The sequence below is a fragment of the Anguilla rostrata genome, chromosome 9, assembly GCF_018555375.3.
Source record: "Anguilla rostrata isolate EN2019 chromosome 9, ASM1855537v3, whole genome shotgun sequence".
NCBI lineage: Eukaryota > Metazoa > Chordata > Actinopteri > Anguilliformes > Anguillidae > Anguilla > Anguilla rostrata.
This window is the reverse complement of record NC_057941.1, coordinates 23,135,430-23,161,906: the sequence shown is the minus strand read 5'-3', so window position 1 is coordinate 23,161,906 and position 26,477 is coordinate 23,135,430. Positions and strand designations below refer to the sequence as shown.

The following is a 26,477-nucleotide window of genomic DNA, read 5'->3' as shown; positions in this document are numbered from 1 at the left end:
TTGTCTTTCTGTCAGTGCTGCTTATTCAGTGTTCTGTCGAAACCAACGCAAGGATTGAACCACTGATCGCATTAAGACATTCTCTTCAGAATGCTAATTTACTTAGTACAGTGCCCAAGGCTGCAGCAGAATACAATCACAGTTCACACTCTCTTTTCATCTGTACAGGAATTGCAAAACCACTGTTGTCGAAGTAAAGAAGCATTACATTGCTGGATAGCTCGATATACAGCCGTAAATTACCAGCGTCGAGAAATACTGTTATTACACAGCACACTGCATGGAAAGCAATCCAGTTATTTATATAATCTAGATAAAGCACAGGCCCATGTGGCACCTAAAGTATTTGTTCCAATGTTCAGTTCCAATACTTATAACTGTAAAATTAAGTAAAAGATAAGTAAAATTACTGCAAAGTAAACACTTATATTAAATATAGAACTGCTTACTGTATATACAGCAAATTTTGTTTCCATGCAATCGAATCTGTGCAATTAATGTATTTCCTTTATGACTATGCCTCCAATTTTATAAATACAGAAAATCAATTCATTTAACAAAAGCCTCAAACTAAGAGGCAAATAAACAGTCTTGCCTAATCAATGTTATAATAATGTACTCATTTTACAAACATTTGCTATCTATACCTTGGCAACAGTAAAACTTTCATCAGATGGTAAAAAATATCCACTGTGAACACAGGCAAGATCATATACCATGAACTATGTCTTATTTTTTAAATTTAGGATATTTTAACTATATAATGGACAATTTACTTTGCTGCAATGCCTGTTACAAAAAACAATACATGGCCAGTGAAAATAAAACATTAGTTACAAAGACAACAATATTTAAGGGACCAGATATCGATATATTCCCTTGCATAACCCCTGGTGACTATCAAGCATCCTAAATAGTGGGGTCGTAAGACCTGATGAAATATCTCATGAGATAGATGGGAAGAATGCATATGATATACTCTAACCACAGACATTAACATGAATTCAACACTGGATTAGCTACAGTACATTTTCTGCAGCTGTTACAAGTGTAGGTGCAGTAGGCTTGATTAAGATGTTTTCAGTCCATATTTGCAGCAGTTGGGTTACATTTTATTAGATGCAGGTCACAGAATATTCTCTCACTGGGCCTCATTTATAGTATTAATGTTTTAGCAAAGTTGTGCTAGGGTAAAAGTGTAAATGCTTCCACAGGCCACACTTAACTAAAAACTCTTGCCAGATTTACAAAAGTTTCGGGCTCGCTGGATTCCTTTATGTTCATGTGAGTTTGTTGATAAATACCAGTCACTTGTAATTTAAAAAGGGCATTCATGCCACAGCTCATTTTCATTTAGGAATTTCTCCAACACAGACTTTGAGGTGATCTTGAATCACAAATTCAGTTGCACAAATATTGTCATTTAAATGACAATATCTCAATCCTTACAATCTAAATTGGATTAATTTATGGGAATGTGGTTAAGTCCAAATGAGAAAGCATAACAGTGATGTATATGTCCTCTTTTACATAACTTTTACACATGCTCAGGAGCTCTTGTAAGATGCCAATTAACATAAAAACTTTCATTAATACAACATTTCTTGCTTAAATGTTTGTACAAATGATTTTGTGCCAGAAATTAAGAGCATACACAAGAACTTTTAAATTCTAAACTAAAGATCTTGCCTGCGGTCTTCTTTATACCAGGTGAAGTCAGCCAGGGGAACGGCAGAAGCTTCACACTGGAGGATGCCCTTCTGTCCAACCGGGGTGCCGGTACTCCTGACATCTGAAATGAAGGGTGCATCTGCAGGACACACCCCACAAATGGCTCAGTGACTATGTCTGGGTGAAAACATACAGTGCAGTATTTGGAAAGTGAAACGATTTTTGAAGTGTGACAAAATAATTGGACAAAGTAACATAGTTTGAAATAAAGTAGTCATATTTAGTGCTTGCTTGCAGCAGGACAATGAGCCCATTGAACACACTGCTGAAGCAACCAAGGAGTTTTTCAGGTAAAAACAAAAGTGGCATGTCCTTGGCTGGCCAGGTCAATCACCTGTCCTGAATCCAATTCAACATGTGTTTCACTTGCTGAGGATAGCTGCAGTAAAGGCCTGGCAGAGCATCACCAGGGAAGATACCCAGCATCTGGTAATGTCTATGGGTTGTAGACTTCAGTCAGTCATTGAATGAAAAGGTTGTGCAACCAAAGTAATTGTAAATAAATTATTTTAATTTGTCCAATTACTTTTGCTCCCATATGTATGAAAAGGCTATAATTCCTACTCAAATCACCTGATACAGAGGTAGAATGCCCTCAAATTAAAGTTGATGGTCAGCACTTTAACCTCACATTAATTGTTTCCTTTTGAATCCAACGTGCTGGAGTACAGAGCCAAAACAACAAAAAATGTGTCACTGTCCAAATACTCTATGCACTCTCTTTATATACACAGGATCAACTCAAAGTGTAGGTGTTATGTTCCTATTATGTTAATTCCTGGGTACCACTGTACAGTGACATAAACAATATTTGTTTAGCAATTTCAGTTTACAGAAATACAGTAGATCTTAATGTTTTTTTGTTTTCATCCAGTATACAATCAGTCAACTAAGTGGTTGCTGAGCGTCCTGTGACACTGACACAGCTGGTCTCAAATGTAGCAATTAGTACTTTAGCCTATGAATCTCCAGACTGTACAGTTTATACATTTCGGAAATATTAATAATTTTTTGTATGAGGCAGTTCCAAGTAATAATCTGAAAGGTACACATGAGAGAAACATGCTCTCCAACCCATACAAAGGGAGCGCCTGCTTTGCTTACAGTTGACGGTGACTTGGACGGTCCTGACGTCAGGGGCCAGGAAGTCGTTGCTGGCGCTGCACTCGTAGACCCCCGACTGTTCTTTGGTGATGGATGTGATCTCCACGTACTCCCCGTCACTCATGAAGTTGCGGCCTGGAACCAAAAAAGGGACAAGGAAAGCAAACTTTATTTGCGGAGGAAGCACATTTTCCAACGGCCGGTTTCAATGAGAATTCAGGGATTTGGCTGATGGATTGCCCACTAGAATATGCTCCTCGATGGCCCAATACAGTGGGGGAAAAATAATATATAAATAGCAGTGTTTTTATCCCCAGTAGCACCACAGTTGCAAGCAGTCTTTACATTGTGCACACCGGCTACTTAACTTTTCCTGTAACATTTAAAAGGGAGAAACAGCTAGAAAAGGTGCTACTTTTGTCAACAAAATGAAACATGAAGAAGGCATGATTGGTGTGGGTGCTCCGCACATTACAGAAGCCCTGATTATTGGTCACAGCAATCTGTCTGCACTTTTAACCTGCAGTTCCTGTGATGAAGCATTGCTCATCTCATCACTCCATCTTTAACATGGTTACTCATTTATTTCACTATGATTGTTCACCCATCTGACTCATCCATCTGAATGGGAAAAAGCACAATTTAACTATTATTTTCCATTTTGTATGTAAGGCTATAGTCTTACACTTTTAACTGTTTTCTCAGTAAAATAGAATTTCCATTAGAAACTAGGCCAAGAATAGGTTTTATGAGTTAGAGTGTACAGGCAAAGGCTAAATTAGATTCATGTTTAGGAGGTTGGGAAAGGATTGCAGTGTAGGAGAAAGGTTAGTCTTTGATTCTGAATGATCTAAAAGACTATAGCCTTATATATTTTTACGTATTTTTGACGAAATACTGTTTACAAAATGACTTTCAAACATTTCTTTCAAACATTGTATTCCTTTTATTGAATTGAGGATATGACCTGCCCACCTCAGTCAGGACAGCAGATCCCAACACAACATTCAATACCTCTCCCCTTCTTCTTCACCCTAATTCCCATTCTCTTCTTCCATATCTGTCTGTATCTATCCCATATTCCCCAACCAAAAATAAATAAATAAACAAATAAACTCTCTAAATTCCCTTCCACATGTTCATTCCAGTGACAGAGGATTTATTCATCAGAAGTTCCTCCCAAGACATTCTTGTGAGGGAAATGCAGAGTAGAGCTGTTTTCTTATTTAAGAATCTCATAAATAAGGAGAAACTGTTTGAGTTTTATTCCATCAAAATTTCCAAGAAACGTTGCCCAGATGCACAATAATTATGACCCAGTCATAATTTCCCAATAACTCTATAGTTAAATAGCTTAATTGTGCTATGCTATAACTAAGAAAATATGACAACGGTATCTTGAAGTTTCATTAAACAAAATAAAACCAGAATAAATTGTAGCAATGCCATTGATGCTGTTAGCAATCAAATGTTTGTAGATCAACTGTTGCTTAAACTAAATAAAAAATTATAATCCCCAGGCATGGTTAACATACATATCCTGGATTTTTTTATAAGACACGGGTAGGTGGGTGATATGAACATAAAAATAGCCTGTTCGTGTGTTTATACACACACATATACGGTCTATAGAAGGCACAGAACCTAATCAGACAGTTTAGGAATTTACAAATCCCTCCTGACAGATATTTTCTGTTCCAAAAAGGTGAAATATTCAGGGAAAAAAAAGATGTCTGGTCAGCCTACACATGAGTCCATCATTAAGGCACAGAAATGGCAGAGTCTAATTGATCTGAACTGACCTGATCTCCTTCGGAGGGTTAGTAAGGCAGTTGCAGCTTGCGTATGTTGCAAATGACTTTCTCTTTGGTTATTTTGGCTCCAGTGGCATAGAACTCTTATATTTTCAAATTCACTCATGAATTTCATTTTCAGGCTACTTAATGGTATACGGAGATAACTGATGCAGGCAATGCATGTAATTTGCAAGGAGCTATCATTTTATCGAGTCACATAATTACAATGAAAAGATTGTTCAAGTTCCAAGTTGCGTTTCCTGTCATTCTTCTCATCACTGAGGGTGTCAGAAAAAGAATGGAATAAAATACTCTGGGACCACGGTGCAGTATAAGAACAGCCATAAGCAATTAAAAAGAGAAATAAATGCACGAAAGAACACAATGAAAAAGGAAAAAAGGTGGAGGCGCAGGTGCAAATCGCAGACTACTCTGACACAAAAATTGCAGTGTGCTGCATCTTCAGGGACACACCCCCAACTATGCCTCTCCCCCCACTTGGGCGCATAGCGGGTTCCAAAATGACAAAACAGGCTTGAGTGCATCAAAATCCATGACAAATGCTACTTTTCCAGTGCGAAGGCTCATTCAGGAAACTGAGAAGAAAGATTAGGGTCATCTCTAGGAGCTTGGGGTAGGTAAAGGAGAAGTGTTAGTCTTTTTTTTTTTTTGGATGATCAATACTTTTTTCAATAGTTTTGGCAGTATTTCAGTGAAATACATTTTTCAAAATAAAAACACATTTCTTTATATTTACTGTATTGAATTGATGATATTTTAATAGTTTTTTTCTTCCATTGTAACTGAAAAAATAGGTATCAGCTCAAAAAAAGTTACAAGAATTAATCCAGCTAGAATTTGGTTTTTGAGTTCAAATTAGGGTTTAGCTAGGGTTAGGTTCAGAAAATCAGTAAAGGCTGGAGTTGAAGCAAGATTAGGGTTGTGTTCAGGACCATGGAAAATGGTTAGGACAGGGGTTAGTCGTTATATAATATAGGTGAGCCACTTTTTTTTCACTGGGAGAATTAAAAGGTGCTACATATAACGTTTTAATGTAAAGATGTGTTTTGTAAAAAAAAAAAAAAAGAGACATCCACAAGCATGAGGAAAATATTGCTTTTCCTCAAGTACTTCATAATTTACTGAAAATATCAATATAGATCCTAATTTTGTGGTGCACTGTAACATGTCTGACTGTGTTATTTCTCTAAAGAACTTTAATCAAATAGCACATTCAATTAAAAACATCCCACTGTCTATCTGACGAAATGTCACATGCAGCAATAACTCTGCATTATCATGATCTCATTAGACTCACACTGCTTGCTTGCTTGTTTCTATGGCTTATGGGAAATCTTCCCATCTCCTCGCTTGGCTTTAAAGAACAAAAAAAAGGAAAACTGATTTCAAATGAATTCAAACAACCACTATGTCTCACGAGTGAAAGTGTTCATTGTGAGAGAATGACAGGAAATGAAGCCACCTCCATTGTGCTCTTTGTGCAGTAGGCTAAAGCTATAGGAAAGGCTATTTGCGTGAAAGTGAATTCTGAGAATTAGTCACAGCTAAATGTGTAACAGAAGAGGTTTCTCTGGCCAATGTGTTACAGCATGGATGAATTAATAAATGAATTAATGACATTGCAAAAATATCTCTTTCAGATGTTTGGTCATGATATCAGGTTGGTAAGGTTCTGTACTGTTCCAGATAGAAACTAGAGTAGCACAAGTATTTATGATATTATTCATGTATGTCTGATTATATATTAAAACATACATAAATTAACCATATTACATTGGAAAATTATCCCGTCATGTTTGTCAGCTTTTGTTCTTATATACCAGACAAAAACATTCTGTACTTGTGGTGTAGCAGGTATATTTTCATCATTATGATTATGTCATGCTCTCCTCTGTATCCACTTATATCAAAGTCCATTTAATCACAGTGTATTTGTCTCTGTGTCACAGAACTAGGATTGTTTCAAAAAAATTTGAGCCAGTTAGGTTTTTCATCTCTTACAATGTGGACAGCCAAGCTCTAATTTGTTCTAAACAACAAAGACAAGGCATACAAGCTTCAGTTATTTCGATCCAATTAAGATAATTCAGCAGAGTAACATAAAACCACATGTACTGTAAAATGTTCTAAAGTGTTCATACCAGTGGTGGCCCAGCAGGGACTGAAATGTTTATGCATGCATGTCATTGTATTAAGTCATTTCTTATGTTATATTTCACTGTCCTTCTCTCCCTCTGACTAGAGTTTCTCATCTGTGGACCTATACATTGGGTATTCATCATCTTTAATCACCTTAAATTCATTGACAGAAAAAAGTACTACTCAAACACTCACTGCTGGAGCCTCTGCTAATGACTTAGGAGAGTGCAGACACGAACGTAAGCGTGCAATGGCAGCCACCGTTTCTTAACACACCATGGCCGACAAGTGGGGCTCACACACACACACACGGCAGAGGATGACAATTAATCTACAGCTGAATCTACAGGTGAAATGAAAACCTACAGGACAGAAGATCTCCCGGAACAGGGTTGGGCAGCCCTGTTTTACATTTTTTTACAAGTTTTTACAAAATTCAGACTGGAGTCAGATCCTATTTGGAACCTGCTAGCAAGAGCGAAGCAGACAGCTTTCCATCAGCAGATTACAGTTCTGTTCTTTTGCAGAGTAAGCAATGCTCTTATCACAGGACATTCAAGTTCAACTCCAAATGCTGGGGTATGAAGAAAAAAAAACAACAACTGTAGATTTTGTAAAATGGGAAACATGAGAGGTTATCTCACCATAGCTGGGATCTTAGGCAGTTGAAAAGAAAAAATATTCAACAGTGTGAACGCTGAGGAGGTGGAGCGCCTAATATGTGTGGACCACAATCCAGCATAGCTGCTTCCTGGCAGGAAGTAGGCCTGACATCTGAGATGTGATACCTTGCAGATGGACCTTACTGTCAGAGTCCAGCAGGGATTTTATAACCGGAAAGCACTTGAGAGCTGGAATATGCCTATTACGGTACTAGGGCTGTTGAGATCTTGAATTACATAGTATTGAGACCAACTGAATTCTACAGTACCTTCCAGGTATTTCCTCTTATTTTAAGTGTTTAAAAAAATGAACTGAATTGATGTGAACAATGAATAAGAGAAGATACATTGCTTCAGTTTGACTTTTCTCTGATCAACAGACATGTCATGTTCACTCCCTGGCTAATATTTACCGAGGGAAATTTTAATTACAGCAGATGATGAACTCGGGATCAAGGATTTGCTTCAGATGTGGAAACAGAGAATTCCTGCCGTTAATTACATTTGACCTTTCCTCAACTTACTGTCCATTTTGAATTCAGAATGGCATTTAAAATAGTGCAAGTTTTTAGAAAGCTTTATAATTAGCTAAATGTTTTCAAAATTACTCAGAATTGAATATGATATTCCTGCTTAGAGAAAACTGTGAAATTGTGTCCTTGTTTAGTGGCACATAGCAAACAGCATAGCTATTTGTTCCACCCCTCTATGTCAGATACTATCAGGATTCAAATTCCACTGAAAAATCTACTTCAAATCCATGCAAAGGAACTAGCCCCAGTCTGGTTAACACACAGGCCCAGATCTACACTCCGTCCTGTGGCTGTTTTAATCTTTTTCTGCTCTTTAATAACTGACGGTTCTGAGAAGTGTGTGCAACTGGCACTGTTCATTTTCTTCCCAAGTGAGCACAATTTCATTATCTACCAGAGCAGATAAAGTAGATCTGCTTTAAATGTGTTTTTTGTTGGCACTAGTGGACTGCAGGCAATCTTTCTGTTTTTTTCCCCCTGCCCTCACTAAAGTTTTGCATGTCTTCTGTGGGGCTGATCATCTATGTTACATTATGTATTTCTGTACCTAACTGCAATGCATACAATTTGCACATCTTTCCATTTCAAAGAAATAACTGATTCATCAAAACTCATTGATTCTATTGTTCAGATTAGTAAATATGTAAATATGTTCTCCAGAAACAAAACCTGACTGGAATTGCATAATTTCAAAGTACTCTGTGAAGCAAACCATGACAAGACCTTTGTGAAGAGCATATTATACAATTATGGCTGAATATATACTGACAGATTGATTTATCGGTAGGAGGTGAAATGAGACCATCCAATCAAAAAAAAAACAAATAACAAAAAGGCAGGGCTAGCTCGATGGCTCATTCGTTTAAGGCACCACACTCTGATGCATAGTTGATCTGCATGCAACTTCTACTGGTTGACTGGGCATCCATAGATTGCAGACAAAGCCTCATATAAGAGGTCTTCCTCCGACTCCACTCTGCGTGAAAAGAAGCAGCAGGCGATAACGTCTGTTTTGGAGGAGAACCGTAAATGTCTGGATTCATGCGTGTACACGACCGTGGTTGCAGTGGACAGGCCATTCCAAATTGTGGTGGGAAATGGATATGCTCAGCCCAGTGATGAGAAGCAAATTTATTTTTTAAATTATATATATTTTAAAAAAAGCTAAAGACTTGATCCTGCTGGCTCCTTTTTAAGCAATACTTATTGTACAATATACAGAAGGGGGTATACAAACTGTTGTCCTAGAATACTATGTTTAAAGCAAGACTACTGTTTAAAGTGCCATTCGTCTAGTCATCCATTTCCAATTGTCAGCTATCTTAGCCCTTATGCATGCTATAGATGTGTACCATGATTATTTAAGGACTTGTTAATCAATAGGATGAGTTCTTTTAAAAAATGAATGATGTGTACTCTGCAGCAATTGCTTTAGAAAGGGGTTAGAGTAGCTTGTTTTATTGATTGCTTTATTGTCAGGTGTATGAACAGTTAGACAGACTGAATCACACTGGTGTTCTAATAGCTTCAGTGTGTCTGAATGCATCCAAGTTGGCTAACTGTGTAGAGCATGACAGCATGTGTTTACTTCAGTTTGGTTTATTAATAGTGTCTCTGTTAAATAGCTGCCAGGGGGTGATTCTCAACCCCCATTAAATCAATGTTAGTTGGCTAACAAAGCTAATGGCTAACAGAGAATGAGCTACACATACTCAAAGCAGGGGGGCTTGAGCCTGACATGTCCCCCAATTTATCACATAATTTATGGTGAATAGCACAGTGGACCTGAGTCTAAAAAATGGGAACCATGCCTTTAATATATCAAAGATTCTAAATCTATGTGATTAATAAGTTGGACAATGGGAACAGTGCCAAGCTTTGTTTCTTCAGCAGAACATAGGATCACTTAAAGACTCAAACTGGATGGAGTGAAAATTATCTTATATACAGAACCTTTTCCTTTACACTGCCATGGAATCATCCTACAAAGTTTGTGTAGTCCGTGTTAATGATGATCACGAATGTGATTATGTAGCCAATTTATTATGGTATCGTTGATTTACCATCATGGAATAGTCCTGCTAGTAGACAGTGTACATGATTATTTAGCCAGCTATTTCTTGCTATAATATAGTGATAATAGTTATTATAATAAGTTTTGAATTAGCATACCCATGTAGGAATGACATTGTAAATGAATCAGTAAGCACATGGGAGAGGCAATGTACCTCATCACTATTCTTGCTGTAAAAAAGGTACTGCTTTTCATTGGCAGTTAACAATATAATTAAAATTGTAAAGTGTAAACTTGTTGTACGTCGCTCTGGATAAGAGCGTCTGCTAAATGCCTATAATGTAATGTAATGTAATGTAAAGATGCTAATGGAAAGTATACTAAAGTTTTTTATGAATGCTCCTCCACAAGAGCTATATACAGCAACTCGCCCTTAAGTAGCACATAACACCTTCATAAATCTAAACAGTAATTAATGCTTATGTCAATAACTGTTGGTGTGTGCCAATCAGAATGTCATGATAATTCTACTTGCTGTATCAGTAGTGACATAACACACCATATGCCTATTAATGGGTATTAACACAAGTATCAAAACTTAAAAATAAAATTGTGCAAAATCACTAAAACTTCTGCAGCAATTGTAAATCTATGCGGACAGATCAATCATTGTAATGCTATGTCATAGCAACAGTCTGATTGAGACTACATATTACAAGCAACTCTCTGCCAACAGCAAACTATACTCATATTAAGACCTTGATTAAACAAGACTACATTCGCAAGTGGAAGTAAGGGATACATTGTGTGCGTTACGAAGGATCGAGGCACACTTTTCGGGCAAGAAATGCTTTAAAGAGTACTGAGAACATCCATGGTTCTCAAGTCTTTGAGAACAGCTGTGCCAAAGCACACACAGTGCACCTTTTCTGGTTACCTTTTCTTTTTCAAGGGGAATGCATGCTTTGAGTTAAACCCACAGAGAAACAGTGGGACCGTTCTCATGGGCACATTTTAAAGTTATGCATCTGCTAAATGACAGATTTAAAATGGTCTCAGTTCCCAGGGAAGGGGGCTGCAGATTAGTCACATCACCTGGCATTGTGGACATAATGAGATTGTGGGGGATAAATGTAGGCCTTCCGCGAGGCCTCGCTTTAAAAGTTCCTTAAATAAGTTTGCCGTTGTTTCCATCGCAGTTCGGGGTCAGAAAATCAATTCAGGTTAAGCTTTGTATTCTTCAAATTCTTTGAAGTGCTTTTCACTGTAGAGGTCTTTTAAAATTAAGTTTCTGGAAGACTAAGACAAAGGGCGGTGTGGCGAGCCTGGTCCCCGGTTTCCACCCAGGGGAAATTGTAGAGATGTTCCCACAATCTGTCATGGCGTAGTATTACCACTTTTTTCTCAGGGGGCTTCAAAGACCTCCCTCAGGAACATATTTCTCCCTTGAAGATGATTTTATGTTCTGACTCAAGAAGGGAGGGCTGCTGGCTGAACAGTAGGTGGGAGTCGAGAATCTTGCGTAATCTCTTCCAGTTCCCTCACCTCAGCGCTGTTTGGTTAGCCCAGAGTCGAGACATGTTAGCTGATATATGTATTTTATTAGCAGATCAATTTCCCACTGGTGTCATAAGTATGACTTTTTGCTGTGAAGACGAATATGATCTGGAGAGCCCTATGTCTCTCAGGCACGTCTCTTGATGTATCGCAGTCGGGAGTTTGATAAGAGAATACTCATCTGTGGTGGTTCTGTCAACCCGAAGGTAGACTGAACCAAACGTATCCACTCTCCTGTGCCTTTCTCAGATGATAACTGCCTGACTGGGGCCATAAAAAAGCTGCTACAAAGGGAGCCTAATATAACCTTACATAATACAAATAATATTTGACATTTTTATAGAAGAAAATAACATCAAGGTAAATACATTTTTGCCAATTATAATAATAATTATTGTCATACAATATTAATTAGAAACTAATTTTTGCAGGACCATTAAAACTAGGTCCAGTAAAACCAATCCTGATAACTCTCTACACAATAGCTGAAGTGTGGAGATAGAAACTAATTTGGCCAAAGTGGGTCAGATGGGGAGTTTAGCCTGGATGCCAGCGATACGCAGTAAGAGTTTCAGGGCCAGAAGCTCAGAGCTGAGGTGAAGGCTACCCCTCTGGGAGCACTGGAATGCCTTTCCTTGAAAAAGCAAACAAAAAAAACAGGCACAGCTCTCATCCAATTCACTCAGGGTCTGAGCCCCTGTAGGTCTATGGGCTGGCCACCAGTACAACCCACTTTCTTTGTGAAGTGAGAGATGCAGTGGATAATGGCCAATAATAAGGAACAGGAGTTTGTGACACGCATCACTGTTATTACGAAAAAGAAAAAAACATATACAACTGACTATCGAGTAAAACTGAATGATTTTTCTGTTGTACTAGTTGCGAACCGCATGAACGCAGCTGAGTCTCGAGAAAGCAATGTAGGCCGAGGGCTACCATCATGCGCCAAGGGAAAAGCAGACGGCACGCAGCTTCTCTTGTCACAGCTCTTGAGAACCGACAAGATACGAATAGAAAATGAAACAAAGAAGGTAGGGTCTGAAAGGCAAACAAACTAATTACTACCTTGGGCAGCCCTACAAAATAATGTGAAAAGAGTTTGCTATTTAGCCAGTTGACACAAACACATAGAACTGCATTTTCCAAACACTCCACAGTGGTATCATTTTAATCCCTATAGCTTATGTAACATGAATGAAAAGTGTATTTCCTAATATTTACTATGTTCAGGATTGTCTTTGAGAGAAGTATGGAAATGAGTCGGGTGTGCGTGTGTGCTTGTGTGAATGAGTGTGTATACGTTTAAATCTCTATGTAGGACACCATCGGGAAATATGGCAAGTTATGCACCCAGTTATGTCAACCAGTAACTATTTCTAATAACACCACCCACAGCATAAAGTCTGTAAAGGTGCTGCTGGTGAGCACACAAACACACACGCACACACACACGCACACATACACATACACACACACACTCCAGATGACACTCTTAATTGGGACTTTAATGTGTAGAAATGTGGGATAGCATTCCTTTGCACAACCATTTCGATGAATGCAGGATTAGTTACAGCATTGTTCTATGTGGTGATTCCTAGAGGTCAGACATACACCGTCTCGAAATGCACAGTGGCGGTACCACCACAACCCCACCGGAAGCATTCTGAGTACCCAGCTCCGTGGCAACGTGGCTGTTAATTAAACTAATTATCACAACATAAAAGTGGTGGAATGAAGAACTGTCATACAGGGATAGATTTACTTCTCTATCTCTCATAGAATAGATTATAACTGTAATCGTGCATCACTTTCGACATTTATTCTCTTCTGAATAAGCAAAGAAATTTTAACTCCCGTACAGCAATCTTGCCACCATTAAAAATATAAACCGTCAATTTTTAAAAACAAAACGTATGAAACTGAAAGAAAAGTATTATTTTGTCCAACAATACAGCCATGTCTTCTCATCCTGGCACTGATGACGATCTTTACTGTAAGACACTACAACTATAAAAAAAGGGCATTACAGGAATATTCCTGTGATTCTATTGAATCCTAATGAATGTACACAAGGTGCACATGCCTGAAAATTGTTTGCTTTTGTTCAGATGATCCAACATTCATTCTCTAGCTTGCTAGACAATTTGCATCATATAAATGGGCAAAAATGGTCAAATCTGTCCCTCCATTCATTCCAAAGACAGCAGCATTCTTCTACCTGATAGCTTTCAGCCCTCATTAATTTTGCATCAAACAATGCCTTAAAGCAGTAGGCATGGACTGATTCTGTGTGCTCGCAAAACACAAGTGGGAGCAGCCACTGCCAATGCTGCTTTTGTTGTGAGCGCACTCTAAGATCACCTCTGGGGCCAAACAAGACTTGGTATGAACTGAACTGCTTGAAGATGCAAAAGGTAAAAAAAGAAAGAAACCAAAGCAAAACAAAAAAAGAAAAACAAAACAAAAAAATTATAATTACAAGACCCACAGCAATTATATCCAGTCAATTGTTGTATTCCCCTTGACATTAGGATGCTGCCTGTCCACGCCGTTTGAGAGATGATTACAACCGAATTGAAAGTGACTGAGGGTACGTGTGAGGAGAAATAAAAAAATGGAGCTGTTTTTCATTGCTGCAAAGCTCCAGAGATAAGCTACAGCTGCTTTTTTAAAGAGATTAGGATCTACACAGAAGTTCTTTATAAGACAAACAGGTAAAGGACAGCTGGATATCCATCATACCTCTGATAATAAGTAAATAAAAAATAAACAAAATAATTTTACAAAAGGATAAATAAACATTGGTGTAGATATTGTTTTTGCACCAATAGCTTTGCCTAACTGCTTCTTCTATCTGATGTGATTTGATGCATTTATTATGTGTCATCAGGCCATGTAAACAAGGTTATTTTAGTCCACGACTGGTTAAAATAATGACCGCAGCAAAAAAAAAAAGAGAAAAAGGATGAGATACTAAATCATGTGTTCTTAAGGAAAGGTTAAGGAAATGTTTATTATTATTATTATTATTATTATTATTATTATTAATAATAATAATAATAATAATAATAATAATAATAATAATAATAATGAGTACATTCATTTATTTATTTATGCTACATTTATTAGACAGGGTGCAACTTATTCAAATCAAATTGCACATCAGCTCTTACCATAAAAAAATCATTTTAGCTTTTGAATGGCATATCCCATTGAAGAACCCGTTCTTAGAGTTGTGAGGTGCCCTATGGTCCTGATTGAATTTGGACTATTCCAGTGTTGGGCAGCAGTCTCTGGGGGAGACACATAATTGGCCATAGCACTACCAAACCATATTTTGGGCTGGCTGCAAATCCCCCGTCTCACGCCACGATCTGCTTCCAGCAGCTGCATCAGCTGGGCAGTTCTCTCGAGGAAGATCAGCCGGTTGATTGCAGAATAAATTTAGGATGTGTGTGCTAGCCTGGACCCTTCTGAATTGATGATGGATTGATGTGATTCACTGAGTCTACAGTTGTGATTGAACATTCAAAATTTGGATAAAGCAAAAAAAAAAAAGAATGCTTACATTTCCACTGTTGCACAAGTTTTGATAAGAAAAATAACAGTTTCCAAATTTGATTCAGAATTATTTTTTAACACTTTCCATGATGAGTTCTTATTAAAAGTCAAATAATCCATTCTTAAGCTATAGTATAATAGTGTAATATTTGGCAGCTGATATATTACATTGAACCAATATCTTTAATCATTCTAATCACAATAATAAATTTTATACATTTAAAAAAAAAAAAAAACTCCAAGTTTAGCAAATGGAGTCTTAGGGGTGATATGATTGAGGCTTTTAAATTCATAAAGGGGATTAACAAATCAAACTACATGAGATTCAGGTTGAGTTCTGTTGGTAGAATGAGGGAACTTAAATGGAAATTAACAAAAGGTAAATTCCGTACAGACATTAGGAAGTGTTCTTTCACGCAGCGAGTAGTCCATGCGTGGAATAGCCTGCCAGGTCATGCTGTAAAAGTGAAAACTCTGGGGGGTTTTCAAGACCTGGATTGATCAGGTGTTACATACTGTATAATCTAGCCTGTAGGTAATCAGAGAGCACTAGGCAAAATTTAGTTTGGAAAATGGTGAGCAATGTTGAGCTGAATGGCCAGTTTTCATATTAATGTTATAGCCGTCGTGGACTTTGAGAGGCAGTGGGCATTTGAGGAAGGAGGCATTGGAGTGGGGCCCCTTTGAGAGCAGGGCCCTTTGAGAGGTGGGCCATTTGAGGAAGGAGGGCCTTTGAGGAGTGGGGCCCATTTGAGGAAGGCAGGGCCTTTTGAGGGAGGTGGGGCCCATTTGAGGAAGGCAGGGCACTTTTGAGGTAGGTGGGGCCCATTTGAGGAAGGCAGGGCCCTTTTGAGTGAGGTGGGGCCCATTTGAGGAAGGCAGGGCCCTTTTGAGGGAGGTGGGGCCCATTTGAGGAAGGCAGGGTCCTTTTGAGGGAAGTGGGGCCCATTTGAGGAAGGCAGTGTCCTTTTGAGGGAGATGGGGCCCTACCCACAGTGCGTTCCTGGCATATAATTACTGGCTATACAGCATATATCTTCCCAAACAAAGAGCATATTGCTGATTTTGAAGTGCAAAAGTTGAGTAGTTGCATGGCTATATTGCACATACTTATGTACTCTGTACCAATTTATATAAAGGTAGCACTGTTAAATCATAATGTCTGTCAGTAATACATGTTGTAAGTGGAATATGATTGGTCCTTGTAATTGTATATGGGGGCATATTAATTGCATGTTTACTAATGACAGTGCTTTTTGCTAATGCACAGTAAATTAAATATTCTCATGATGAGGGGAGTGTATTTAATGGGTGGTGTGCATGGTCCTGGGCTCCATAAGTTTAAACAATGTTCGTGACCTTTCCCTGAACAGTATGAACCCATTTTTAAGTGTACTTCGCTGACACATTTTGGCCACCATTTTGGAGCAAGTGCAAATCGGTCACGTCCGTGCTGGGAACGCGGCGGAGGTGGAAGGAACGGCACTTCGAAAGAGGTTGGATCGGCAACTTGACGAGCTAACGGCGGTTTTCTTTTTGATAGGTTCTGCCGATAAGGCGGCGCAGAATAAGCTCCGCACAGCTGTCCGCGGGAAGCCCTGGTGTAACATGGGGGATCTGCGGTGGATGTACGGCCGCCGTCAGAGGACCCGGCTCACCAGTGCGATCATGTCAGACTTTATGCCGAACAAAAATTAAGAACCGTGCCTTACATACCCTCAGCGGAGACATAGGGAAAGCTGGCAGGGCTTTAGGAGACAAATTACAGAGGGAAATGAACGGGGTGAGTTTTCCGGGCAGCTGTCCATCAACGTGGAATAACAGGCAGATCTAGCCACTGTGCTGGTGCTCTTTAAACGCGAGCGGGTTGAGGATGAGGCCTGGTTTTACACCCCAGTGGACTACGCTATCGAGCAAACCAGATGGGTTAGCGAGACAATAGCACTGAGCCCTGGTGCGACTTTTCTGAATTGCAGTCATGCAGGCTGCACGGCTATGGAATGTGACTATCTTTCCTGATGAGGTTAATCGATGAAATCAGTCTTCGCTCTGAAGGAATAGCCCCCGATGCTTATGTAATTGATTTTACCAATTGCCGCTGCACCTTTCACAGTTATAAAGGAATAAAGGGAGTGATCACACACATTCAGTAATGAGTCTGCCTTGACTTGAATCTCTGCATGTGCTCCAGGGAAGGAAAACAAATCACAGCTCAATAAGAATAACCAAACCATGATAATGCCATCTTTTGTGTGGGGTTAATGAAAAGAAGTGGCATTAATCATTTCCAAATGCGCTTATTAAAGCTGAGCACCGCCGATCTTATTTCAAATATCAGATCCAATGTTGACATTTCATTCTTGCGCGTTTAATCCAATGACTGATACTACATGGAATCGCCATCAAATTCCTCCTCAAATAAACGGAAAAAAGAAGAAAAATCCTGTTCCTGGATAATTACTTTTTAATTAGTAAAAGAGAACTCAAAGATCGCTTGAGTCAATTCGATTTACGAAGCAAATTTCAACGATAACAATCTGAAAAGTGTTCAAAGGAACTGAAATGGCTGAACTAATTTCTGTTTGAAGTTTGTGTTTAAAAGATTAACCGTGGGACATTCCTCAAGGACCGAAAGTCTTCAAGATGGCTAATCACACTAATTTATGTCAATGTTTATAGCAATAACTGGTGCATGGATTTATAATTAGCATTTTTATGTAGCATTGGTAAATGGGCTGAATTTATATAGTGCATTTTCCAGCAACAACTGCACAAAGCTCTTTATAATGAATGCCACACTCACACACCAACAGAAATCAAGACGACCATGCAAGGCACAAACCAGCCTTTTGAGAACAAAGGGGGTTAGGTGTCTTGCTCGAGGACACTTGGACATACTCAGAAAACCTGGGATCAAACAGACAACCTTCCAGTTGCCAGGCGACCGCTCTACCTGCTGAGCTAATGTCACCCCCAAAAATGTAACAAAGTTCCATTGGTGGGAGTGTTGGGAACTTGCGTTATACTTTTGTAGCAGGCTGTACTTTCTTTCTTGACTGATGGCCTTTCATAAACGATACCGGTGAATAACATTACCACTTAGAGTTAAGTGCAGTGATTTACCTCCTATAATGGTATACTGCTATCTGCATTTTAAAGGCTGAGACAGTCAGTTACAGTGCTCTTGAATTAACTATAGTACTTCCAACACCCTCTCCATCTGTACCCATGACATCAGTGACTTTGCACACTTTGAAAACTATATAATTAAATTGACAGACATATGCACAGCTTCCATTAAAAGTTCTCATCTGTTAAAACTCTAGTATTTTAAATAAATCCAACTAACTGGAAAAAAAATTAACTTAATGAACCATAGTGCTTAGTTCAGGCCCACAAGAAAAAGAGCTTACTATGAAGAATTGTGAAGTTTGAACATGCGACGGTCTGACAGCGGGGTCTTAAGGTCTATACTGAAGCAGCGGGATGTTGCTTTGACATCACCACTAGAACCTCAGCAGTGTTCCAGGGTGTCAGATTGCCAAATGCCATCATTCTGGGAAGCCAGCTTCGCTGACACAAAAACGACTGGCCTATCATATGCCACTCCTGACTTGACCACCTACATTAACGTTAACTACATTTTAACAGCCAGCATTTCAACACGAGCAACAAAACATCTCACATTTAAATGGCAATGTTTACCTGCACCCGGCAGCATATTGCCACCAAATCTGTAATCATATTTAAATTACTGGCTTCTAACTGCAGACAGATGTCTCTCTTTAATTGAGGCTCTCAATTAAATGGCTCCTTCAAACATTCCTATTTAAATCTTCCATGCATTTTGTGCCACTGTAATACAACAGACACCCTTCAATGTAATGATAAACAAAGCAAGGAGAAAAACTTTCTGATTGCAAATTAAAATTTTAGTCATCTACTCTCAAATCCTGTCATTCAGAGGACCTAATCTATTTACATTAGTCTTATTACTTTACGAAGCATACATTATATCCTTGTCATAGAAAGGGTGGAAAAGAAATGCACACAGGAAGGACAAAGAATGAACTGACAGAACTGTTCCCCATAAAAATTCTGTTCTAGTGAACAGTAGTATGAAAACAGAATTCTGTCGATCAAAATTAAACAGCAGCTAGCATTTAAAAATACCTGTCAGAATACAGATGGCTGACACATTACGGCTTGTCTTTGCTGGCATCCAACTCAGGCTAAAACTGACATCCAAATTGTGACAGACTGTTTTTTATTGTTATATTATACAAAATACAACAACAACAATAAATAAATAAATGGATCATACAAGATGAACTGACGGCATAGTATTAAAAAGCATTATGCATAAAACCCCCAATGTTATTCTTCGTTAGCATTCGTCCACATCAACTAATGCTCAAGTACTGTGATAAAATGGACGATCATCTTCTAATTGTGATAAAATAGACGATCATATTCTAATTGCAAAACTGATAATTTGTAATATACTAATGCTAAATAATGTTTTGCCTTTGATTGAAACCCACCGGCAGTGTTCAATCTCAGATTTGAGACTGCCTCTTGCCTTAACAAAGGAGCTTTTTTCATTTTCTCTCCTCCCTGTAATTCCAGCGGTTTTCAATAAATTAATAAGTGCATTACTGGATGACATTCCACTTGTAATGAGTTTTCCGAGTGATAATGATTTTGTAATAAACCACTGACCATTATTAATGTTTGTCAACACATCTAATTGCGATGTGCAGTCATCACTAAATGCATAGCTTCTTAATGGCTTTTCAAAGTATAATTCGGGCTCACATGTTATGTGACCCAATAAAACACAATTGAATATCAGGCTTTTTAAAAAAAAAATTTTTTTTTAATTGCTTCAGGTAACTGGCTTGGCAAAAACATAAACACAAACATATATAATAACAATGAAAGAGACATAAAATCACTGCAGTAAACACATTATTCTCTCCAAGCCATCCAGGATGCATTCCGGATTGCACATTTGTGTCCGGAAAGATTCTGTCCCTCTGAAGAGTGTATCTCTTTGGCCCCTTGCCTCCTGTCACGGCCTTATCCACATAAGATGAATGTGTAAAATAAACCATGATTCTTCTTTCACACAGAAAGCATAAACACGCATTGGTGACTGTCCCTTAACTGTTTTGAATGGAAGTGGCCCTCCTGCTGTGACAGGGCTGGTTGTCGAACTTGATGACGTGGACGTAACCAACCACTCAATGTGGAAATAAGACACATCAAATGAGTTTAACAAGATGGCAAGACTTTGAAAGTTAAATGCATATTATTGTAATGTCATCTACTTTTCGGAAGATTACAAAATATAGTATTGATTTTGTACTTATTTTGAGACCGACCAACTAGATCAAACTTGCTCTCAGACCTTGTCAGAATACTAATAATAATAAAAAAATGATTGCTAGAGCATTAGCTGTGGCCTTAGTTCTCTGATTTATTTTGATTTTGGAATTTTAGAAAGGGTTTATGTTTACTTTAATGTAAATATCATGAATATAATATTTGGCTGCTACAGAAATTAACAAATGGAAGAAAATGTACTTACATTTAAAAAAAACTGTTTTCTCTAAGCATATGTTACCCAACTGTTGAGAGAAATATCTGAATAGGTACAGGCCAGAAAAAATACTGGAGACAGAAATATAGCTTCACTGACTAATATGTATTTCCAGTGGTAATTATGAGGACATATTTTCTCATGTTTTAAGTATCGTCATAAATTTAGCAAACTTTTAATGAAAGGCATTCATTCTGCATGGCAAAGACCCTTCTCTCCATCTGGTACAGATTGGAGGCTTTGAAAAATTCCCATTATAACACAACACAAAGCCTCGTATTAGGGAGAGATGGACTGCCACGTCCAAAATGAGCCAGACAAAGCAAAAGAGCAGGCAGTACAGCTAGGCCCGAAACTAGAGGAACACTTTAGACCGCCTCCATTGGAGCCCTCATTTGTACCCTTTAAACAGAAGTGGATATCTGTATTTTACACGCAGGATCTGCGTCAGGGTGTGATGAATGAATTCTCATTAAGGGACAGAAGGCTGGGAGCAGGTTTACACAATAAAATCAATGTCTGTATTTTATCTGTACGTTCCTGGGACTAATTAGCTGCTATCAGAGACAACGGGAGAGGACAAATATGAATTGTTTTATATTGGCTTGTTGCTTTAGTCTTACATCACCACTGACTCTCAGCGTGGTCACTCCTGCCTCAGCCAAGAGAAAACCTCTGGGTCCCAAGGTCCTGGTTCCATATTCTATAAGGCAGGGTTAACCCACAGTTTGAGGACAGTAAGAAATAACCCTAATTTGCTGGGTCTTTGTAGGACAGTGTTTCATTGAATACGGAGGACATATTGTAATTCCCCGATCCTCTTTATCCAGCACTAAAACAAGTGGAGCTGTGACCCACGCAGTAATCTCACATCAGCCAAAGTGAGAACAGCACTCCAGCACATCAGCACATCTATTAAGAGCAGGATTAACAGGATTACGTGGCATCAAACACATGTAAATATAGCCATGAATGAGTTGTCAAGCATTAACAACAGCATGAACACAAACTACTTTCAAAATTACAGCAAATATAACATAACTTTAGAATATTACACAAATAAAAAAGCAGCACAGACTATTTATTTACTGTTTTGAGGGGGGGGGGGGGGGTGGAATTAATATCCTAAATAAATGCATTACATATAAATGAATGCAAAATATTCATTTATTTTTTTCAAGTCCATTTAATATTTCATACCCTTTGGAATCATCTCAGTAATTTGCAGTCTTAATTACAGTTTGATTGGGATTTGCAAATGGGCAAGTTAATTGTTGTTCAAGTTTAATTAAAGCTGCTATTCTTATCCAATTGTTTGGTGATGTGATTGATGGCAGATTTTCCCACCTGCCCTGTTTGAAGTCTTTTGAATGAGAGGCTGCCACTGAAGAGAGCACAGGCTCCTTTTAAATACAATTACAGGCTAAAAAATATCTTATTCCAGTTGCTATAAAAACATTCCCTATAGGTTTCCAGTTTCCTTCACATTCACATTAGTCCTGCACAACTTCTATTACTGTTTATGATTTTGCAGGGAAGGCTCTGCTGGGGTATGTGGAGAGTTTGGGTTCACAAATTAAATACAGTCAGTGCGGTTTGGGGATCCATTGACCAAATGGTATTCATTGCATCATCCTTCACGGCGAGACTTCCCATCTCACGGCCATAGGGGTATCTAGGCCAGCTCTAATGCTTTCCTCTCTGCAGCAGCTGCTGAAATGCATTTACTGTGCAAATGTAACCACCGCAGAAATAAATAATGCAAACTATTGACCAGCTACTCTGTAAATGTAATGACTCAAAGACAGGCCAGCCGAGCGTGGAGCTATTAAAACGCATCGCCTTGAGCCAACTCTCAGCTGCTCTTTAACAGTTCCTTCAGCTCTGTGTCTGGAACCTCATACATTAGTATGATAATTCCTTCTTCAGAATTTTCTCACATGACCCAGGCTCGGGCAACCATTCCTGAGCTTTCACAACTGTCCTCAGCTGGCTGTTATATACGGTACACATAATTTGGTCCCTGCTCAACTGCAGTCACACATATTTGGTCATTAATCTCTAATTACGAGGTTCAAGAGTTTATCAAATTACTTTAGATAAAATGACAGCTGTTAGTGGTGTAATTGTAACATACACTTACAACTGAAATTGAGCAAGACAAAACAAGAAAATGCATACTGTATAGTCGACATATAGAAGCCATCACATTACATCTATGTTTAGGAACATATTCACATGAGATAATTGTAGTTTTAAATGCAACTCGTCTTCACAAGTAATCCATAAGCAAGCCATTTCAATAGGTTTGCTTCAAACACATTCACACTACTGAATTGACTTTTAGTCCTTATGTTTATTTGCACCTTATTCATTCACATATATTAGTTTTAGTATCAAATATCAAAGCTATTCTCCAAGTTCATGAGGTCAGCAGTCACTGAAATGAAGTTGCCAAACCATGTTTGTGAAGAAAAACAATCACTTGTAATTCAAGTATTAAAGAACACATATTGATTAAATTCAGTCTGAAGTTTCTTAAAAGCAAAATACTGTGTGAAACAAAATTGTGGGTTGGAACATTCAAAATTGTGGAACATTTTGGGCTAACTACTGTGTTCCATATAACAGAGATCATACAACATTCCTTCCAAAATGAATAGCCTAAACCTACGTCTGATTACTGTACTGCAATACGTTATTTTTTCTTTTTTTTATATGGAAACAGTTGGCACTAGCTTGATTTGAAACCCCAGTGCTCTTTCTGACAACTGTAGAATAGCTCATGAATAATTTATAAGGAGGACATACACTAGTGAGACTTGAGTACACGAGACCACTCCAATATATTACTTTGAAAAGACAATGAGTGTAATGCACTGCTCTGCTTCCCTTACCAGTTTACAATTTAGAAATTGCACACTTAACACTGCATGACTCCATGCCAAAATGGCCCCTTTTGTATTTGCCCTGTGCCTTCCATAATTAAGAAAGTGTACTGTCAACTATTCTTGTCTTTGTAATATTTTTATTAGTTTGAATAAAAATATTTCTGCCTCCATCCATTTTATTAGTAGCCTGATTGATATTAATTCACAGATTTTTTTTGAGAGAGAGAGAGACTTCATTTCTGACAAGATGACTGCTGAGTGCTTCTATAGTAATGAGGAAAGTAATGAAAAATCGCATGCAATCATAATGTTTTAATTGATTTTTTTGATGCAGATGTTGATGATAGATCATGTATTTACCATATAATTAACAAGCCACCTCTATCTCAATATGGACCTGACAGTTAATTATTTCAATAAATAAGGAAAGTGTCATCTCCTTAGAAGTGCTGTGTAAATAATGAAAACACAGCATTGAATGCACATTTATAGTTACCTTTCATGCTTGTAGTAACGATGGTAGACATAGGCATTATGGGCAATTGGCTAGGGCAGCCAATTGCCCAAGGGGATCATGGCATGTACAGCTTGTGCTCCTTGTCTGGAGAGTGGTGAGCACCTCACTATCCATTCTCTTCTGTTGCATTTGTTTTCATTTTTGTATGTGCGTTTGAATTTTAATTATGTCTGCACTTGCAGCCCATTTCCTTTTTACAGTAGTGTTGCCATTTTTCTGTCTGTTTCTTCTCATGCAGCAAGGTTCAGTTGTTGCATTTGTTTAAGTTTTTTGTCCGTCTTTTAAAATTTGCTTCATTTCTGGATTTGGAGTGTTTCCATTAATGTTTGTGTAATCTTTCCCTTAATGCTTTTGAAGCTAAATCACCCTTGTGGGCCAACAAAGGTCAAGAACATAGATTGGATATGAGAATAGAATGGTCACTGAATCTGCATCAACATGAAGAGATCAAAGCCATCTAGTACCAAATTTAGGAAGAAAATAGCAAGAGGAGAAGCATGCAAAAGACTATTCCACTAGGTATTCCACTACAATTATTTTATTTAAAAAAACAGTCATGATTTTGATATGCAAGTGCTGTAGCTTTTCGTGAGTTAGCTTGGTGTATGCTGGATGGGCACAAACTAGCAAGCGTGGTGCATACTGGATGGCCACAATGCTAAAACTTCTCCTAAAAGCTTCAATATTGGAAGTAGAGCATTAGCATTGTTTTACATTAAATTAGTTATTATTTTATATGATCTATGATTAAATCCACAGGGAGAAAAATGTTCCAAGTTGTGATTTTGAAGTGCTATTACACTTTGGTACAACATGAATACATTTCATTAGTCCAGACCTTGTAATTGCATCGGTGTGGGTATTAGCTCTAGTGGCAGTTGGTGAGCTGAAAACAGATGGAGTGCAAAACTTCCCTTTAAACTGATCATTGGTCTCAACAGGTTTTCATTAACTCATCACGATTAACAAGTATACCAACAATATGAATAAACAATTGGCAGGTAAACATACCAGGTTGTCATGCAACAATTACGGACTGAGAAACGGATGCAAGAACAGTAGCACTGAAAATGCTATTGGCACATTGTGAATACTGCACAATTGAAAGATCTTTAAAAAAAAAACTAAAAAAAAACAAAGAAAACATTTAGAATTGAATGGCACACCAATAGCTTTGGCCTCAAATGACTGCATAGAGCTTTATGCCAGTAGCTGGCTTTGCATGTAGTGTGTATGGGTGTGGGTGTGTGTGTGTGTGTGTGTGTGTGTGTGAAATTTTGCTGAGGGCACCAAATAGACTAGACTGCAACTTCATGCTTGACAAAGAAAAGAATGATGTTCACCATTCAGGCAGTATTCAAGTGATACAAGGATATTAGGAAACATTATTTTAAGGCCAGACAATTCCAAGAACCCATCTAAAATGGCAATAAAAATTAGATGTAGACATAGCCATTCCTGCAATCCAAAGAAACTAAATTTTCCCCCAATCAGACTCTGATAAGTAACAGGTCACCATGGTTACAGCATCTGGGGGAATCATCACTGTAGCTCCCTGAACCATTCTCCATCTCTCGATCTATAACAGCACAGCTGAAAATAAATCACTTAATATATATCTTCATTAGGGCAGTCGGAGTCAAGGCATTTAGAGAATAATTACAGTGTGGCTTTGATTACTGACTGCCAATCAATTATTCTAATATCATTTCTAACTCCCAAGAAGACCAGAGAGTGATTACTGCTTTATTGGATGTCTGTCTGGAGCTGTTGTCTGGGGTTTTGTCTGAGTGGCAGAAAGACAAAAAGGCTGAGCTCTCAGAGTCTCAGGGACCAGCCGTACAGACAAGCGGAGTTCCAGTCACACTGCCATTCTTTCACAGCTATAGGTGGGTCTGCCTCAACTAGAGTAAACATTTTTGTAAAAATTTATTTATTGTCCCAGTGGGTGTTTAATACAAGTTTAGCCATTTGTGTTTGTGGACACAGTGCAGACACAGTGTACTCTAAGCGCTGTTGGGAAGGCTTCACGTTGAGGCGCTGCAAATGAATTCCTTCAGAAAACATTGAATAAAACAAGAGGGAGCTTCCCAGATGCCAACATGGCGGCTATAATAAGCATGTCTGCCTGGGAGATTAGAAATTCACATGTCTTTAAGGGCGAATCTGTGCCAGCAGCTCCTCGTTTGATGCTTTTTTCCCCCCTACCTTTAAAACAGCATTTTCAAGTGCATCCAAGCTTATCAGTCTCAGTCCTGTTCCAAGAACACGTGAAATCCTCCGACTTTTAACGGCAGTGTGTGTACTGGGGCTTTGTGATGGAGTATAGGACGCCATGGCTGCCGT

The 26,477-nt window shown here is 38.3% G+C and overlaps 1 protein-coding gene across 1 annotated transcript in view; it reads right to left on the bottom strand.

Annotated features, from left to right (window-relative positions):
* Nucleotides 1–26,477, bottom strand: part of LOC135263282 (opioid-binding protein/cell adhesion molecule-like) — a 190,808-nt gene that overhangs the window by 10,663 nt on the left and 153,668 nt on the right. The window contains exons 4-5 of the mRNA XM_064351094.1: nt 2,836–2,970; nt 1,690–1,810 (exon numbers count right to left, since the gene is read on the bottom strand). Coding sequence (XP_064207164.1) covers nt 1,690–1,810; nt 2,836–2,970 — 256 coding nt within the window. The remainder of the gene's footprint in view (nt 1–1,689; nt 1,811–2,835; nt 2,971–26,477) is intronic.